Source organism: Nanorana parkeri, unplaced genomic scaffold, assembly GCF_000935625.1.
Source record: "Nanorana parkeri isolate BGI_ZX_2015 unplaced genomic scaffold, ASM93562v1 scaffold768, whole genome shotgun sequence".
Classification (NCBI taxonomy): Eukaryota; Metazoa; Chordata; class Amphibia; order Anura; family Dicroglossidae; genus Nanorana; species Nanorana parkeri.
The window spans coordinates 566771-586993 of record NW_017307036.1 but is presented as its reverse complement, the minus strand read 5'-3'; the positions used below and the strand labels follow the sequence as shown (position 1 = coordinate 586993).

The window sequence follows — 20223 nt, the reverse complement described above, 5'->3', positions numbered from 1 at the left end:
GGTGAGGGTTCATTAAACCAGATCTATGGCAGCTTGATGGGAAGCACAAGTCAGAGTATCGATGGAGACGATCTGTACGGCGGTGAGCTTGTCCTCGCATCATAATTCCTCAGACATTAGAAAGTGGATTCGCCTTGACTACTGTGTACTTTGGCAGAAAGACTTTCTAGACCTCTATCGATATCTCTCATCTCCGTAAAATGTTTAGCATCCTTCCCACCCTGTCAGCTCATTATTTATCAGAGGTATGCTGCCATGTAGGCACCAGGGAAGAGGAATTACAAGTATTACACAATTTTCTGTTTATTCCCCTGTAACAGAGGCATCTTTTTATCTGGCAGAACACATTCAGAACACTAGAATTGGGGATTTCCTACAAATGTTTTTATCAAAATGAATCTGTCATCTTGCTGCAGCATTCTGGACATTTTCTGTCACCTTCACGCCTTAGTAGTTTAGTTTTTTAAATATCCAGCTTGCATTTTTTGTAATTGTGTGTGTATATCATTTTTTTTCCTGTTATAAGACTTTACAAAGAGGATAGATATCAGATAGGACCCTTTGCATGCAGAGCTTTTGGTTGCAGTGGTAGTAATTGCTGCTAATGGGAAAAAATGGTTGTAAAACGTTTTCCCACCTAATTTTCAAACAAATATATTTCCAAAATAAGTAGCTTGTTCCACTTACACTCTCCATTTATCGTTGCCCAAAAAGGGCAATACCTTTTATTTTATTTTTTTTGCCCTGGCACAACTTACAGCTTTGTTATTTACTCTATAAACACTTATGTAAAATGAATTCCCAGATCACTGACAAAAGTTAGTAGCGTGGACTTGGACACTGCAGCTAAACTTGCATGAATGCATTTCAAAGTTTTGTCTTTGGTTTTAATTGGAGCTCATCTTTAAAACACATTGGCACCTTAGTACAGATTAGTCTGGGACGGTAAACATCAGATGTTGTCTAGCTGTTTGTGATAATGCTGATGATATCACTTACCATGGACACTGCTCCTTGATATCTAAAAGTTTTAGCTTCCTGCAGAATGATCTGGTCCCCTGAGCACTGGCCCTGATCTCCTGTTTTAGGGTGGCTCTTTTCCCTTGCTAAGTCCTATGGTGCTACCCTTGTGTGTGCTAGTAAGCTGTGTGTGTATTCACAAACACAGGCACAGCAAGGCAAGACACTCCAGTCCTCATTGCTCCTCTTTCCTCCCTTCTCCAAACTAGTAGATGGACAGATGTTGGAGATTGCTCTGTCCCTTGTGATCACAAACTGGACAGGAAGTTCGGGGTAGTGGAGCTTAGAGATTTGGATTCAGCTGTTCAGAAACATGATGACTAAGTGTTTGGAAATACTTTACTGGGCAGTTTATATTTGTTTCAGCTGGATTGATTATTGAAAAAAAGTTGAGAGTTTAATACAACTGTAAATAATATGAATGGAAACTAGAAAGCCAGAAATCTTTATCTGCATACTCATTGTAAGCCAATTACTTAGAAAGTACTAATGACGGACAGACACCAGATAGAGATCTGCATTAGCAGCTTCCAAACAGGTTTCCTATAAGGCCTAATGTTTAGCCTATCTGCCTTCATTTTTGCTGCATGTGGCTTTGCTTTCATCATCCTTTGTAGTTTCATTTTGGAGTGTACATCCAGACACACGTTTTTTTGTTTTAGATAGAGTGGGGGTTAGAACCCAGATCAGTTTTTATTGCTATCCATGGTTCTTTTAGAGAGAGATCCCCCTCACCTATTGTCATGGTGACAATAGCACTAAAAGAACAGGAAGTGAGTGCAAGTCTGCAACATCATAATGGACAGAAGTAGATAGAAGTCCCTGGTAAAGTATGAGAGGGAAAATTGCTCAAATTGACCCCAGGATAGCAGTAAAGAAAACAGACAGGTCCTAGTCTTGCAAAACTAGAAAAAGAAAAAAGGTTTGGGTTGGACATGCACTTTAAGGAAGTTTGTGTGTGCAAATCAATTTGTACAATATGATAAAAATGTGTCTGCAAAGGTTACTTTCAGTGGAAATCTCATGTAAAAGTTGAAATTTTAACTTTTGCTGCAAAAGTAACACTAGGACTTACCATTGGTCCATGAGGCCACCTATTTCATTAAAATGACCCTGTTGCTAAAATATAAGTGTAAACATGTGAAATGTAAGGAAGGAAGTAAATACCTGTCCTGCTGCTAAACACAAACTGACGTTTTCTCAGAAACTGACATTTCAGAGGATCAATCTCCTGTTTTCCTCACTATACACAGTGGTCCCTCCTGCCAACCATTCGCGTCACTACTGTCTTGTGGTATCACTGAGTGCAGCAGGGGTCCATGAGAGTTACGCTTCCAGAAATTGTGTTTTCTGAAGAGACTTACCTTTTATAACAGAGGCATTTGGCAGCGAAGTTAGTGGGCAAGCAAAGTATTTTTCCATCTTTACAGGTAATGTGTATTTCTACTTGGACCATTAGTGGCAGAGTTGTTTTAAAAGGACTAATAGATATGCTCAGGTGAGGGTGAGAGCCAAGCTCAAATTCTTCAGGAACAATCAAGATTAGAATGTCACTTCTACAGTGTTTTGACATGTGGCTTTTACTCAATGTAAACTCTGCTTCTGTATTTTTTTATTATATGCTTACTTTAAATTGACACGTTTGTAAACTATGGTACCATTTCAGGTACCAGTGCCGATACTTGGCATTTTCATGAGAACTACCTGGGTTGCAGCTGGGACCTGGCTCTGGCACTTCACCACTGTCTGGAAATCATTAGTCTGTATTGTTTTAGAAAAACTGTCACATGACAAAAAATAAAAATGTATCAGTACTTGTATCTGTAAGTACTCGGCAAGTACCAGTACTTGTACTCGCAAAACTGGGATCTGTGCATCCCTTTATTTATATTTATAAAAACAAATCATACATTAATACCGAGATGTACAAATCCCAGGAGCTCCCTGTGCTCCTTACAAATGACAGCTGCCTCCTAACGTTTGGATTTTTCTCTTGTCTAGTCTTGGAGCTCAAAGTATCTGTACTTGGTATTGGTGCATCCCTAACTAAAACCATATTTTCTTCATTTATACAGATAAACTGCTCAGTCCATTCTAAGATAGTATGCCAGTCTTGCAAGGATAAGTCCATATGCCCAACTCTTCCTGTGAGAGTTATTTCATTTAGGGAGAATGCAGCAGGCAGATTGGGAACGTGGTGGAAAGTTAACAGGTACTGACAGATCCGGTCACCAAGAAATATAAGAAGCTACTGCTGGAGTCAGTCCATCGCACACATTACCTTTAAAATAGTACAGTACTTTTTTTTTTTTTTAAGCCCTTTAATTCTACCACATTTTGGTCTTCTACACTGGATCCTGACCTCTAATGGGGGAGCTAAGGCGGAACATCTTCATTTGACAACTGCTAGAAATTGTATAATAGCCTTACCAGTGGTTATGATGCATGCAAGAAATGACAAGACAGTTTTAAAATTAGGAATAATATTTAATTGCCAACATTTTCCAAGTCTAACGTCAGTGCTCAAAATACATTTGTATCTGCTGCTATGCTTACTGTCCAAGTAGATCGAGTCAGAGAACACAACAAAGTGATATGCTTATGATCTCTGTTCATGAAGAGAATCAGACACAATAGAGAAAACAGACAGCAGCTTTCTATGGAAATACACAGATATATTTAAAAAAAAAAAAAAAGACATTTGCAGCTCTGACATTGTTTCCCAAAGCTGTCCTTAAACATCAATAGCAGTGCATGAGATCCACACTTTGGAGGAAACCGCACAGAGGGTCATCCATATAATACATGCTCTGCCTCAGCACATCAGACCGAATGTATACATTAACTCCTTATAGGCTATCCAGTGTAGATCTACACATCATTGTCTATGTATTGCAGCACCAGGATGATAAAATGATGCTGGCTATTTCCCCCCACTATTAATTGTATACACTCTCCATGGAGCAAGAGCACCTGTCAGAAAGTGTACACATGGACACCATAATGCTAGAGCAACATAGGACATCCCTGCCACTAAGAGATTTAACCATTACTTGGCAGTCCCAAATGCTGGTAATAATGGTCAACAAATGAATAAATCTCCCAGCCGCATGACATAAACTGCTTCTGTAATCCTAGACTTAAAATGCTGGGAGCTAAGCACATGAACTTCTAGTTGATGGTTGCTACAGTGATCACCTCACAATGCCCTGTTGTATAAACACTTTTGTCATAAAACTCTGCCCGTCACTGCTCTTTATCCTGCCTGCAGACATTAGATGGTGGCTAGCTGTGCAGCAGAATCTGGCCAAATGATCTAGATAGATTATCCTGCCAACATGCAAGTGTGCATCAGATGGACGTGCATGTTTATGGTTATTGGAGGGCTGCCTGTTTTAAATGCAAATCTATTCTGGTCAATTGTCTGAATGAGGTTGTGAAGGGGTCTACAAACATGAATATTGCCCTATAAAACCATAGAGCTAGAGTCAGAGAACGTTCTCTAATGCCTGTAGAGTACCTTGATTGGTGAGTCTTACACGGTCTTAGAACTTTGTGGTCGTTTGAGGAGGGGAAAGGACATTTTGCCTGGACTAAAGTCGGTCACTAAGAGATAACATGGTGCTCCTAAGCAGCAATATATAAACGAGCATGTATTCTGAAGGTCTGTGATGGGGGATGTCGACAGCTGCTGTCAAAGTGTAGAGAAGTGGGCCCCCAGCTGTTGATGGACAGCAACAGACAAAGCATTGGCATTGTTTAACAACTAATATAACCTGGTAGAAAGGGCTAATTTAGAATATTTGTACAGGAAATGCACTGTACCTAGGAAGAGTTCTTTGTGCCAAGAACAGGCTTGGAAAATACTGAATCAGGAATATGCCAAACGGGCTTCTCTGATAAGGCAGTGTAAAGTGAGGTCACATGTAAAGTACATGAATCCATAGCAACCATACTTTTGGTTTAGACTGCTGGGGGCTACTGTACTTTACATTTACCAGAGAACACAAGCTTGAAGAATAGACCCTGGGCATGATCCAGCAAAACAAATTAAAGATCAATTATCATCCTCCAACACAGACAAGAATAGTTAGACAAAATGTAACCTTGTACAAGTTATCAGTCTTCTTTGTTTACACTTATGCAGCTCAACGTGACAAGTCTGTGACACTACCCTTGCTGAAAGCGCTCCATTCACAAAGAACTCCCAGGACCCTAATGAGCAATAACTTACATAACATACCCTTGTCTGTCTCAGCACTATGAAACACTTTTTGCAGAATAGGTGGAGCTTCTGTATAACATGTTAAGCATACTCCCAACACATGATATATTCATTCCAATGGTTTTCAAGTGAAACTACAATCAAGGCTGAACCGATCATTTCACTTTATAAAATACGGAGAGCCATTTGTCATGTCACCCACCAGAATCATGAATATCCTAAATGGCACTTAAATGTCCATATTAAATATGCAGCCAGGTGCTATATTGTGGTTAAGGATATGAAGAGTAATCGGGCTCCTATATGGCTTCATACGTGACTTTGTGCATCAGCCTAATGTATCCACTGCTGAGATGAACAGGTCGGCCCCAATTTTACATTACTCGTTCGGTGCAGTTGTGGAATGCCAAAAGAAGGTAATATTGAATGTCTTAATAATGCAAATGGAATTTTGTTTGTTTTGTTTATTTGTCTTCTTCTATGTGTATTCATAGAATAAGACAGCTGGGAGGATATTAGACTTCACTACATACCAGTATCATTTTATAGAACAATTAGTGCACCAATCAGAACTGCTATAAGTGGCCACCTAACCTTTTCTTGGTTCCCACTACCAAGCATGTACTTCTGACATCTGGGTAGGCGCACACCTGTGATTGTACAGGGTGAGCTGGAAGATGTCCTCATGGTGACAAAGTTTCAGATACAATGACGTGTTTTAAGTCACATTGCTAATTTTCTAACCTTTGCTACAAAAATGATGGATGGAACCTGATGGTAGCAACACAGACTCGCTTTGTATATGAACCCCACTTGTCTCTACACAACGAAGACTACTTTTCTGAATTTCGTGATGTCACCAGTTTGTTAGTGGAGCATAGTCATTCCCAAAGGTTCTGAATACAAGCAGTTGCAGTCATAGATGGAATAAAAAAAATCTGGCAATTCAGCTAAACAGTACCCAGCTTCACAGCTTTTTCTAATATAGATACAAAGTTACGTAAAACGATTCTAAATACCAATAATCAATTTTACATTGTAAAATATGTCAATTTAGCTCCGCGTATCATTTCTCTGTGAAAGTAAAAGATTGGAAGTAGAAAATAAATGTACCCTCCAAGCAATTTCAAATTTACATGAATAAAAAGGGTAAAACTTCAGTCTGGCCTTTTAAATACTTCAATAACATTATGTACAGATGCATTCTCCTGCTTGCACACAGGGTACGCCTTGGGCATGCTGAAAGATATTCAGTAAAAATGATGCTATATACAATTCTGTACACACGATCCAGTGCAGCTTTTATTTTCCTTCCCAGAAGAGCTGACTGCTTAGAGCAAGATACCTGAGGATTCACAATATCTTCTTCTGCCTCATCACAGTACTGCTTGACTTGTGTTGGTGTCTGCATTTGAATACAAAATTAAATCATAAAACTAGAACTTTTCATAAGAGGTGTTCTGCCTCGAGTCACCGGATAGAATTAAAGCTATGTCCTTTTTCCTTTGACTTCACATGAAGAGCAGAAAGCTTGATGCAGAGAAAGAAGGTACGGTCCGGCTGGAAGAATGAAGTCTTCAATGTGGTGATGAGTCTGCTCCATTAATGGAGTATCTGAAACGAGATACAGAACAGTTACCATACCTCCCATTGGGAAATTGCAGTTCTTTACTAAATCAGAGCTATTACCCAATTTTAAAGGGTTCGTTCACACTATGTGCAGTGACTGGTGTCTATTCGCAACGGGTCATCCGCCCTGAGGTTACCTGGTATCAGCTCTGCTGTGAACGTTAGAATTAAATGTCATTTAAAAAAAAACAAAAAAAACATGCCTTGCATTGTTACAACGCAAGGAACTGCCTCCACCACCACAGAATTGACACCAAGCCCGCCTGCTAAAATTGAGCATTTTAGCATGCAGGTATGTCTGACTGTACCCTTAGACAGGGCTGGGGAACCTCCAGCTGTGGTGAAACTACAACTCCCATGATGCATCTGTCTCCGGGAGTCATGCCTGTGAGAATCTTGCGATGCCTCATGGGATTTGTAGTTTCACCACAGCTGGGGGGCCAGAGGTTCCCCACCCCTGCCTTAAACAATCAGATAATGGCCAAAACACTAAGTATGAGAATTGTGCCATAAAATAAAAAACATTAAAGAAGAAATCCTGTATGAAAAATACTCCGTGCTATACTAATCTCCAAAACAACACCATTTCAATATCATGTTGGCCTTTCTGAAGCAAAGATTGCTTAGTGACTGATGTCCCAGTACAAATATCTAAAATAATAGGATTTTGTCGTATCTGTAAAATGCATTTCTTGGAGTACATTACAGGACATCAGATTCTGAAACAATGAGTTATATTGCAACGTTCAGGAGACTTGGACAATAGCAAAGCTATAAGGACAGCCCAGTATATACTTTTCCACTCGCAGCATGCCTTAGCAAGCAATAACAGGAGTGGATCATAAGGACAGAGGGGAGGAACCCAGTCATTACATTCATTTTACAGGCAAGACAACATTCCTGTTTTGCTACGGAGGTCATAAGCGTGAATGAAAAAAAACACCTAGCAGGCTGTCCTCTTGGAGGACCTTCAGGCATGACAAAAAGACCAAAAAAAAGAGCTTTAGCTGAAAGATAAACTTTAACAGAATGCACATCGAGACGATGAAGGATATTTAGGAGCAGGACAAAGAAATGGTAGACCAATATCTTTATTAAGGTAAAAGGAAGAACCAACCTTAGGGAGAAAAGGGCCCTGTATCTCAAAACAACCTTGTCCTTGTGTAGCACAAGAAAGGGATCTTTATAGGCTAAGGCCACCGACACAGAAACTCGTAGAAGTGATGCCACTGAGAAAAGCAACTTTGCCAGTAAAAATAGACAGAAGAATACCCTAATAGGTTCAAAAGGTAGTTTATGAGAAGTCAACAGAACCAGGTTAAGATCCCATTGAGTCACTGTGGAACATACATGTTCCAGACCCAATGTGTCTGATATGTCCTGGGGCTAGATAGCTGCAAAGGCCAAAAGAGGTTGTCCCCCCCACTTTTGCAAGTAGGGTGCCCCCTCACTGCAAGGAGAGGCTTATGGCAGAACTGGGTTCCCTGCTTGGCCCTAGACTTGGAAACCTGACGAAAACATGGGGTTTGGGGAGGATAAGTGTTGTAATAATGTTTATTAATCGATTATTGAAAAAGTTGACAACTTTTTCAATAATCGATTATAATCGATTATGTCGATTAGTTGTTGCAGCCCTACATTTTTCTATAAAAAATGTAAGTTTTAGAAGGAGTTACTCTTATGTGGTGTCCAATGACTATTTCTTCTTTGATATATAAAAGTTGAACTAGTGAGGACACCTGCCCTATGATTATATGTTATGCATTTATGAATATATTGACCAGCACAGGTGCAGCATCCATTGTATGTGATTTAACTAGCATATAAAGTAGCTTAAAAACATTTGAACTTTAATATTACTTAAAAGGTCTTTGTCAGACAGGAAATAGCTGAGTTCTCAACAGGGACAGGCCACGTTTTTGTAGCAAACTATCCTCAAAGGGTTATTGCTGAGCAAAAGGTTTAGGAGTGAAGAACTTCTAGGGCTGAGGCCAGTCACTGTACAAAACAGGCTGCAAAAGCAAGAGCACAGGGAAGGTTATAGCAGGCAGAGGCATTTTTAGAGGGTCCAGACTGGTGACCTTTGGCAAGGTCAAAGCAGACTGCTCCAAGTCAAGGCACGTGCAAAGTGGTGTCTAAGCATTGGAAATATATTGGGTTTCTCAAGGGCCGAGTCCTCAGAACCAGACAAAGCATCATCCTCCATATCCGAATAGGAAACAGCAGCTGCTATTAGAGACAGAGGCTGGGGGGGAGAGATAGAGGGGGCCATCTTGTGGCCTGTGCAGGCCAAAGATTCCAACAAGGCCGAAAACTGACCCGAACATTCTTACATTGTAGTAAAAAATTCCTCCCTCAACAAACAAGAGAAGTGAGCCACCCTAGAAGGTTTTAAAGAAGTCCCTGAGGAGGGCAGTAAGTCTGGCTGGGGGCAGTCAGGACTTACATTGCCAGGACCATCAGGCAAAACACTGCAGATACCCTTAGAGTTGAACGTGAACTGTACGTGAGACAGGAGGACTGCCAGGGCCACCTCCCTTGCGCCTATGATCTGCCATGGTATAGGTGTAAGAAAACTAGCCTACAGGAACTTAGAATACATTGCAGGGCAGGAGGGGTTTACGCCTCATAGGACAGAGCAGAGAGTCGAGAAGAAATGTCCCAAAGGATCACTGGTGCAGGTGCGAGTGAGCAGTAGGCAGGGGAGGCTGAGCCAGGTCTGCATGTGTGTACCAAAATGACGCCACATATAGTGAGCCCAACCTAGAACGAGGCTTTATAAGCTTACAAAGGGCGCCACACACAGCTTCTACATTAATGTTTTTGTGGCCAGGTCTTCTTTAACGGCTAGATAAGAGGAAGCATTCAGTCCCTGTGTGTCCCAGCAGCATAAAAAAGCTATTTGACACCCAAAGCAATAATAGAGATGAGCACTTAGCTCACCATGTGCTAACCTGAATGTCAACTGCAGTCCTCTTTCACTTCTATTACTCAACTTGATATTACATCTGCATCTTACAGCTGTGTGCATAAAGGCTAACGCTGCTAAGTTTTTTATAACCTTTGTCAGCAGACTAAAGCCTGAGAGTTAGTTCATCTTGAAAATCGCCCCCTATAGTCCCACTGAATCTTAAAAGCTCCCAGACTCTTCTGCCAAGTTGCTCCATACAGTTATGATCATGTATATTTTTACCTCTGAAGTCGCATGAGAAGCTCTGCCACCATTGAGTCAGAGATGCCTGGACAGGCCTCTTCTGCTAAGTAAATTGCTCCATATAGTTCCTCTATGGACCCTACATTGCCACCGGATGCTTGACTCCTCTCTTTTAACTACAAGAAAACAAAAACACAAGAAAGTTATTACACACCAAATCAAATAGCTATAGGGTAAAATGTCAGAAGACCACACATCTTTCTCTTACCTTTCTGGAAAAGATACATGTGTGTAGATGGAATTAAAGCAAATCTGTGCTATGCTCAAGGGGGGTGGAAGGTAAATATATGCTACAGGGCAGGGAGGCATGCATGGGCAAAGCACAGGCCAAGATATCATAAAAATAAAGGACATTTAGGCAGTGCAACTGAGAAATATTTGTAGAAAGCCTGGAAGGGTAGTGAGACTTTAATCTATTTCCACAGATACAGTACTGTGGGTGAATATAACATCTCAGAGTAACAGTGGTGTAAATAGGACTGTACTTATAATAAGCTATTTTATACAGTTTAGAGATAGGTTACCCAGTAATCAGAATTTTGTATAATTAGAGTTAAGACGCTCTTTACATTATCAGACTTTACTGATATGGGCAACGACCTACATGGAACCCAAATATCCATCCATGCCTTCTGTTACTTAAAAGGACAAGGTGCAGACATCTGATTTTCTATCTACATATGTTTGCTGGGCTTCTACAATCATACAGTTCAGATCTGTCATATACAGACTGAACTAGAGCCTCTAAAGATCATAAACCCAGCTCCCAGTGGCATAATCACCATTATCTGGCCGGACATAGCGGCAGCTTCACTTTTCCAGGACTATACATGTCTTTAGTTTCAGATAAACAAACAGCTCTGTGAGCAGAATGTACAGGCAGAGCTGCTGTGGTGAGTTTTTCTAATCCAACAAAGGAGAAAACAAGAAATGTACCAATAATAGAAAATCAGCATTGAGATTACATACCTCATCAAATAAAGGTGTCATAATTGTAGACAAGCACTGTGATTGCGGCCTTTTCTGAATATCTTTCACCTTTCATACAAATAAAAAGAGAACAAATATTAATGCTGGTGTGTAGCAGTCCAGTGAACATTGGTTTTTAGTGTAATAGATCAGTCTCATGTAATAAAAAGACTTATTACATTACAGACGGTCTCTGCAAGAAATGAATGATCAGATCAGTTTGTAGGAGGGACAGTGGACCATACATGTGTGTACTATGTGGCCTTGGGGAGGATTGTTTTAGTGAAGGTGTGCTTTAACCTATTATAATGCACATTACCTTATGGTAAGGCACTGTAGATGTACATTGTGGGATATTAGAATGCAAAATTAACTGCACCCTAACGCACAACTATAGTGCGCTGCGATGCATGTACATTATAGGGCACTGCAACACACAGATGCATACTGTATGTTCTGTGTATTGCCCTGTTCTGAAAAAATATAGGACCTATGTTAGTGTGCATAGAGGTGTACTGACAATCCAGTTATTTTTGTAGGATTATTGAATCCATTACAGCACACTGGGGCATGGTTTGAATGGACCCTAAAGGCTGGAAAATGTGCAAAAATATTTAATACCTTTTTAAAAAAAAAATATGGTCATTAAATATCTGACAAATAAACAGATGTCACTGTAGATGACACTGTAACCTGGAAATGGCAGTGTTCATCTGCAGGCTTCCCCCCCCCTGCAGATGAACACTGCATTCGATCACTATGTCACTGATGGCACAGTGATCACATGTTCAGGAACGACTAATTGGTTCCAATTGTCAGTGAGGAGCCCAGCTGTCAGTGATAGCTCGTGCTGGGGAACGGTAATATACATATTATGGGCAGGAAGGAGTTAAAGAAAACAATATGTACAATTCACTGACATTCACTACCTATAGAAGACCGGAAATAAAACAACATGAAAGGGAAGATTTAGCCTCCCTCTTTGTATGTATAAATGTACCCACGGACATAATATTATCACAATCTCGACCATAATGGGAAATAACCATATATCTATGGGTGACAAAAAGCAGCCCCAGTTTATTACTCTTGGATGATTGTCAATGGAGCAGATTGTTTTTTTTTCCTTTCTGGTTCTTCCCACCCTCCTCTAAAGTACAAACAAGATAAATATGCATTTGTAAAATTGAATTCCCTCACTTCATGTGTATCCGGGTTTTCAAGTCGCATGGCTTCATCCTTCATTTTCTTCAGATCAGTTTCTTGTATTGTAAATATCCACTTCTTAACACTATCAGGTTCGCTTGACTGCTCCTCATCACTGTTCCTTTGTATGAAATAAAAAAAATAAATTTTGTTTTACTTACGATGAGATCCTTTCTTTTAAGAATTCATTACAGGACACAACGTCAGAAGGATTGTGATACAACTGGGTTAAACTGTTGCCTAAGGGAGATAGGACACTGGCAAACAACGCACTTAGTCAGCCAGGTATGACCCCTTTCACTCTCATCATGCTTCAGTTTTGTGGAAAAGAAGTACTGAGAATGGATTATAAATATAATGGTTCATTAAGGGACACAGGGTCAGAAGGATTCTGAGATACCTGGAGGATTCCAAAGCAGGCTGAAGGGTGGGCTACAGCAACAAAACATTAAATAGACCCACAAATAAAACAACATGTTAACACTGGGGAAAGTGGAAGCTCGCAGAACTGCCTGAAGGACCTTATGTCCTAAGCTGGGAACAGAGGAGGCCTGAACATCCACCTTGGAAAAATAAGCGAACTTAGGAACAGTAGACCAGGTGGCAGCCTTGCAAACCTGAGAAACTGCTTAAGAGCCCAATATGCACTTACTGATCTAGTGACTTGTACAGGAAAATGTAGAGCCTTTTATCCTTAAGCCTATAGGCTTGAATCCGGAGTTGCCTAAGCCACTTAGAAATGGTGTATTGAGAGGCAGGTGATCCCTCCAAACAATGGAGGCAAACCTCCTTGGGGTGTACTGGAGCAGGACATAAAGATGGTACAATGTGCTGATTAGGGTTAAATTAAGAAACTACATTAGGGAGAAAATGCCCTAAGCCACAAGACAACCTTGTCTCTTTGCAAGACAAGGCCAATAACTCAAACTCTTCTCGCCAAGGTGATGGCAAGGAGGAAGGCAACCTTGTAAATGTGAGTAGACAGATGAATATCTTTGAAAGGTTTAAAGCACAGCTTTTGAATAGCAGACAGAACTATGTTGAGGTCCTAGGTAGACATACAGTGAGAAATGTGTGAGCACACGCCTGTACTAAGATTTCACCAAGGAATGAAAGGTAAGCGGTCCTTAAAAAAAAAAAATAAGGAGATGAAATTTGACCTTTGAAAGCCCAAATGTTGATCCAGACCAGGCTGGAGAAAGGCCAAGATGTGTCCCACAGAGTATTTCCTGGAATGGAATTTCCTTGCGTCACACCAATGCAAAGAACTGTTTCCAAGTGCTATGATAAACCTTGTGAGAGGTGGATTTACTAGCTTTTAGGAGCGTAGGAATAAAAGAATCAGACAGGCCCTATGTTTCAGTATCTGGGATTCAACAGCCATGCCGTTAAAGCCAGCAACCGTGAAGCAGGGTAGTAAACTAGTCTTTTGGGCAAAAGAGGCGGATGATCTGGGAGAGCACACGGAGAGTCTACCAGGAGCCTGAGTACTGCATCCACATTGGTCAGTTTGGAGTGAAATGTTGATTTTGCAAAGCAAATGAGGGGGGAGCTTCAGAGGAGAAAATGCGTAGATCAGGTTAAGCTGATCTCATGGACTCACTAGAGCATCCACTGATATGGCTAGAGGATTCCTGGACCTGGAGAAAGTCTTGCTCAGTTACTTTCTAAATCTGGAGGAGGTCCACATCCTGCTCTCCCCCCTGACAGAGGTGTTGATAAAACACCTCCAGGAGGTAAAAAAACATTCCTCAGTCAAGATATTGATGATTGAGGAAGTCTAACTGCCAATTTTCCATGTCTGGAACATGCATGGCAGACAGGGCTGGAACATGAGGTTCCACCCAGGCCAGAATCTGGTCGGCTTCTTTTTGAGCTGTGAGACTCCTGGTTCCTCCAGAGCCACCAGGCAAAGGATAACCTGGTCCTAGGCTTCAGGTGCATGCGATTGTGCAGAGAATCATTAGTTGCATAAATCTGGAGTGGAACTGGGCATACAGAACTGCCACGAAGGTGGCAACCATCAAGCCTAGAACTCTAGCACCTGGCAGCCACAAACGCAGTGTTAGAAATGGAGAGTGCCAATGCAGGACATGGGGAACAAAGTCCATTCCAGACAATCTTTGCCCCCACAGGTGGGCATATTGACTAAGCAGACGGGACCCAGACCTTTAAAGCATTCTCCAGTTAGATAACACAGTACACCAGGTGTGCGGATAGCTCCCCAAGCAGAGCCTAGTGCCTAAAGTCACATTACAGGCCTGCCTTGCATCTTCATCATTGCAGGGTCTAGCTACAAGGCTATGCCGAAGATCAGCCTATGTGGAAAAACTGCATAAAAGAGCACTCTTGGCCCTGCAGTAAACAAAAAAATTGTTAAAAAAAAAAAAAAGAACTTGATTAAAAAGTGAAAAGGGTATGCATATAAACATTCTGACAGATAAGATGTTCATTCTTCTAGTACGCTAGCAAAAACAGTAAAGAAAGATGTGGGAAGAGTCCCATCTCCTGTAGGCAACAGTTTAACGCAGTTGTCTCTGAATCCTTCTAATCCTGTATCCCCTAATGAACGTTTAACATAAAATGTAAAGCAATGTAATCTTACCAGACACAGTAAGCCACCAGAGCATGAGAACTGTAAATTTGGTAATTTGGTTTATAAGAAGGTATATTGTGTGTGATCAGAAATAGAAAAGAATATGAGAACTTTATAGTAGCGGCTCAAAGAACTCTGCTACATGTTCTGCTCTCTTAGCAATCTTTATCCATATGAAAACCTACAGTATGTGCCTGTCTGATTCCAATCCATGCACAACAAGTGTCCTCAAAGAATTGAGTTGTTATTCTGAAAGCACTGTTTTTAATTTGTAGATAGCAGTGCCGTCCGTCCGTTTTTTTACTACGGGCGGACGGCAAGAGCTTAATGACCAGCTTGATACCAAAGGGTTGGCGCCAGGTGCCTACATTTAAAAAGGGATCAAAGTTATTAGCTAGTAACTTTAGGCCTGTATGTTTCACTTCTATAATAGGGAAGATACTTGAAGGTTTGAAAAAGGACCACATGCAAAGAGTGTGTACTAGAAAACAAGATCATAAATGATATCCAGCATGGATTCACTAAAGACTGATGTATGAGTAAGCCGGAATGGTGAAATGAGGTTGAGCATATGGGGAGTTAATAAACAGTATGTATTTGCTTCATAAATAGAGATTTTTATTGTTGAAGACCCTTGGAGTGAGGCCTTTTCAGGATTGGATTGCTGTGGGTGACGGTGCGTATGTTTGCATGCACCTGGGATCCAATCGTAGTGCAAGACAATTCTGGAATGTGAGCAGAGTTTGCTGTAGTTTTACATATAGTTTAAGCTTGACCTAATTTACTTAACCACTGCAGATCCTTACTTGTCGGGCAATAAAAATATTAGTCTGACATGCACAGAGATCTACAATATAAGCTCCACATCCCTCACTGAGATGTATTTGTAACGGATTGATTTGTGGCCCCCAATGTTTTGTTCTGGGGTATAAACTTACCCATCGGAGTCAGAGTCAGAACTTTCATTACCCTGCTCCAGCTTCCATCGTTTATACCGATCAATCAGGTCTGTTAAGTATGATGTTTTCTTGGCATTCCGCAAAATATATTTGTGTTTCAGAAGTTCTTTTGCCGTTGGTCTCTGCAACGTATAGATGAAAACGAATTAAATAATAATTATACAGAACTCTTCATTAAAGTAAATGTAAACCCACTTACTAAAACCTCATATAAGCTTAAACCTGTTAGTGTTATTTTAAAAGTTGTTTTTGAACATTTTAGATCTGTAGTTGCATTCAAATTCACTCTTGGCATTGTCCATTAACTAAATGGCCTGAGTGTAGCTGGCATAGTGAAATACTTAGCTTTATACCTGCCCCCAAGTTATTCACTGTGTAGCCCTGCCCAATGTTGCACAGCCAAAATAGGTCTGTAACAACTAATCAGTTAAATCAATTATAAGAATCGTTGTCAACGATTCTCATTATCGATTAGTTGATTATTCGACTAGTTGAATTTGCCTGTGTCCTTTTCAATCCCCGCTGTTCTCTCCCCCCCCCAACATTATATTACAGAATCAGTGCAGGATAGTACCACTAGCTACTATGGAAGTTTGAACTGACATCAGCAGGGTGGATATCCTGAGCACTATCCCTTTCCCCAAAAATCTCCCAGCATGAAAAAAAAAAAAGGAGGAAAGTTTACAAAATACTTGAGAATACTCTGGCTTGGACTGTCCACTGTGATTACCCATGCATACTACACAAATATAAAACAGATTTTAAACTTACAAAGCTTGGCTCTTTATTCAGACAGGCCTCCACAAATTCTTTCAGGAGTTTACTGTAGTTTCCTTCTAATGTGGGAGGGTTGTTTTTGGGAATGTGGAACAACACTTTCATCGGATGCATTTCAGAAAGAGGTGGTTCTCCTTTAGCCAGTTCAATAGCTGTAATGCCCAGTGACCAAATATCAGCCTGTAACAAAACACAAGAGTTAATCCAACAGGTCAAGGAGCTATGCTGTGAGTTTGCATTAAGTGGCACAAAGGAACAGGTCTTCTTTAAGACAGGGTAATTGATTTACACCAATTTCCACATATACCTGCCTAGAGCAGAGCTCCAGTGAAGGTAATCAAAAGAACTGCAGAGACTAATATAAATATAAAAATCTGCAGATATTAAGCATGTTGTACACACTTCAAGGTGGAGAGTCAGCCACACATCCCTGATAAGAAAAAATGTCAGTACATACATACCCAATAGACTGTATTAGGGCTGCAACAACTAATCGACACAATCGATTATTGAAAAAGTTGTCAACTTTTCCAATCATCGATTAATCGGCTTCTGGTTAGTTGGCCCTGTTCATGGCTCAACACACGTTGCGCGCCTTGCCTCCTCCCCACCTCACCGCTGCCAGAGCCGCCCGCATTCACACGCCGCACCTCCTCCCCGCCTCACGCTCACCGCCCTCCCACATCCACGATCGGCACAGAGACGCGGGGATAAGAAGTAAGGAGGAGCAGGTGTGAGGGGATGACAATCGCCGATAGACAGGCCCGATCTCAGAAGCAAGTTGCTGGAAGATTGCTCAGGTAAGCCTGCACTGCCCTCCCCCCCACATGGTGCTCTATAATGTATTGCTGGGATTTGTATTCCTCTATAGCTGATGGCACATTGTGCTATATATTATACAGAGGACTACAAATCCCAGCAATAGTACATTATACTCTGTCTGTATAATGTACTATTGCTGAGAATTGTTGTATCCCTCTATAGCTGCAATACCGAATACCACTAGCTATAGAGGACTATAAAACCCAGCAATAGTACATTATACAGCGCAATGCAGAATACTGCCAGCTATAATGTATTGCTGGCATTTGTTGTATTCCTATATAGCTGGTGGTATTCTGCATTTCGCTGTATAATATTTTTTTGCTGGGATTTGTTGTACTCCTCTGTAGCTGGTGGTATTCTGTATTGTGCTGCATAATGTACTATTGCTGGGATTTGTAGTCCTCTATAGTCGGTGCCATTCTGCATTCATTGCTATATAATTTTACACTTTTCATTTCACTATATTGCACACCACACTTTTTTTTTTCTTATTTAATTCCACCGCTCCAAGCTTGCTCCTGTGATAGACTGCAATCTCAATACAGACTAGTAGTCCATCACTGGAGCCATTTTTTAAAATGTATTTAATTTTTTTACCGATTAATCGAACTCAATAATCGGCTAACTAATCGATTTTGAAAATAATCGTTAGCTGCAGCTCTAGACTGTATTTGATGCAGGGGTAAGCAACCTTGGCACTCTAGCTGTTGTGAAACTACAAGTCCCAAGATGCATTGAAATAACCTGACAGCCACCGGGATGACTCCCAGAGGCATGATGGCATTTGTGGTTTCAGCACAGCGGGAGGGCCAAGGCTGCCGGCCCCTGTAGTAGAGTATCTGATTTGAGGGTGATGCCAGGATTTTTAAATGGGAACTTGCAAGTCGTCTGCATCCAGTACCTATAATTAGACCTAAAGTATATCTAAATCAATTTTTTATATTTTGGACAAAGAAGCGAATGGTTAAAACCCCTAAGGTTTTTTGCCAATTGTGTCCCACTAGTGAGATTTACCTTACTGGCAGTCATGTAGACACAACAGGAAATAAGAGGATATCTCTCCAAAGTGAGGCAAGTCCCTTGTAGACAGTTGGCAACGGAACATGTGTCCCCATTGGAAGATTCTGCCTCTATTCCTTTTTCAGTAATAGGTAATAATATTTAATTTCCTCGACCTTTCAGTCTTGGAGACAATGGGCACCAGAACAAATTTAGAAGATGAATTTCACTAGCAGAGACTCGGAAAGCAAAAAATGGCTCCAAAAAAAAAAAAAAAGAAATAGATGATTATAAACTGCCCAGGTCAACGGCCTGATGTGATTTCCATTGGAATTTTGTAGGGGGATTTGAAATGGGCAGTTTATGAAACCCACAAACATCTTGCAACTGAAGGAATTTTGCATGTAGAAGCAGAGACTGGTGGTTGTTATACAAAATGCCTAGAATAAATCTTTTTTGCCAAAAGGGACAATACCAACCTCTGATGTGAAGAGTGTGCTTACTTTTTCCACAGTAAACCATTACATCTATTGATATTTTTGTAGAATAAATTATTGAAAGACAATTTTGTCTTGTGTTTTCCTTCAAATATATCACCGTTATCTGTAGACACTGTTTGAATGAAGATCTAATGTTTGCCTTTTCAGCAATTTCCATGGCGTTTACTTAATTTTTCGCATGACTGAGTGGCCTATGATAAAGTCATGGACATATTTGTTGGCAAACTTACAGCATATAAAAAAAAAGGATTTCATTCTCCTCAAAAGTGATGAAATTAAAAGTAATTGTCTCATGTAAACTTGAATACCTTTGGTATGTCAGAGTAAAGCAAAGAAAATATGAAACAAAGAATTGTTTGTACCCGTAGCTTAAAAATTATTGTATCATAGTAATTTATGGAACAAATGTTTTCTGTAATTAGTATCACACATGTTATGCCAACCTATTTAAATAGAGAAAAGCAGTCACCCTGGTGGTTGGTATCATCATGTGCACCACAATGAACAAAGACCAGAGAAAGCAAAGCATTACCCGAGGAGATCAGAAAGAAAATTATAGACCAGTATGTCAAAAGTAAAAGGTTATAAGACCAATTTTCAAGCTGTCTGATGTTCCTGTGACTACAGTTACAAATATTAAGAAGTTTAAGGACCATGAGAATTTAGCCAACCTTCCTTTGAATGTGTCTGTAAGAGGAAAATTTACCCCAGACTGAAGAGAAGGATAGTGGCAATGGTAAAAAAAAAGAGCTATGAAAAGCTTCCAAAAAGTGATACAACCTGAATTCCAAGGTGGGGTACATCAGTGTTTGATAGCACCATCCGATAATACTGTCCAAAGCTGCACTCCATAGAGCATTCTGACTAAACAATAAGGGTGCATGTAGTGACAGCAACAGGTAGTGCAGTACACTACAAGCCACAAAGAGAAAAAGGGCACCCAGAATTCAATATGAAGATGAAAGAAAACCAATGTAATTTTTTACATAGTGCCACGTAGGTCATACAGCAAATGTTTCGGGGCCACGCATGGTCCCTTCCTCAAGGCAAAACAGTAGCAATGTGTACAACAATAAGACAAATATATACCAAGCAACACCTAGTGTGAAACACCCCCTTCGGACATCATTATGATGTCATAATCTCGCCAAAAATAAAATGAACAGCGTAATTAATGTGGATCCTGTCCCTGCAGGGCATCCCACTCCGTGTCAACCAGGAAGGAAAAGGTTGAAACATAGCGGTCATATTGGTCAGGTCGTGGAGAAAGCATTCCCATGGGGAGAGTATTCTCCATGATAGAG

General features: G+C 40.6%; 1 protein-coding gene across 1 annotated transcript in view; it reads right to left on the bottom strand.

The window, feature by feature from the left end:
- Positions 1 to 6159: 6159 nt before the first annotated feature.
- The window catches only part of STK24 (serine/threonine kinase 24), a 54704-nt gene continuing 40640 nt past the window's right edge, over positions 6160 to 20223 (bottom strand). The window contains exons 6-11 of the mRNA XM_018564648.1: positions 16590 to 16775; positions 15798 to 15940; positions 12258 to 12384; positions 11058 to 11126; positions 10068 to 10204; positions 6160 to 6859 (exon numbers count right to left, since the gene is read on the bottom strand). Coding sequence (XP_018420150.1) covers positions 6823 to 6859; positions 10068 to 10204; positions 11058 to 11126; positions 12258 to 12384; positions 15798 to 15940; positions 16590 to 16775 — 699 coding nt within the window. The 3' untranslated portion in view covers positions 6160 to 6822. The remainder of the gene's footprint in view (positions 6860 to 10067; positions 10205 to 11057; positions 11127 to 12257; positions 12385 to 15797; positions 15941 to 16589; positions 16776 to 20223) is intronic.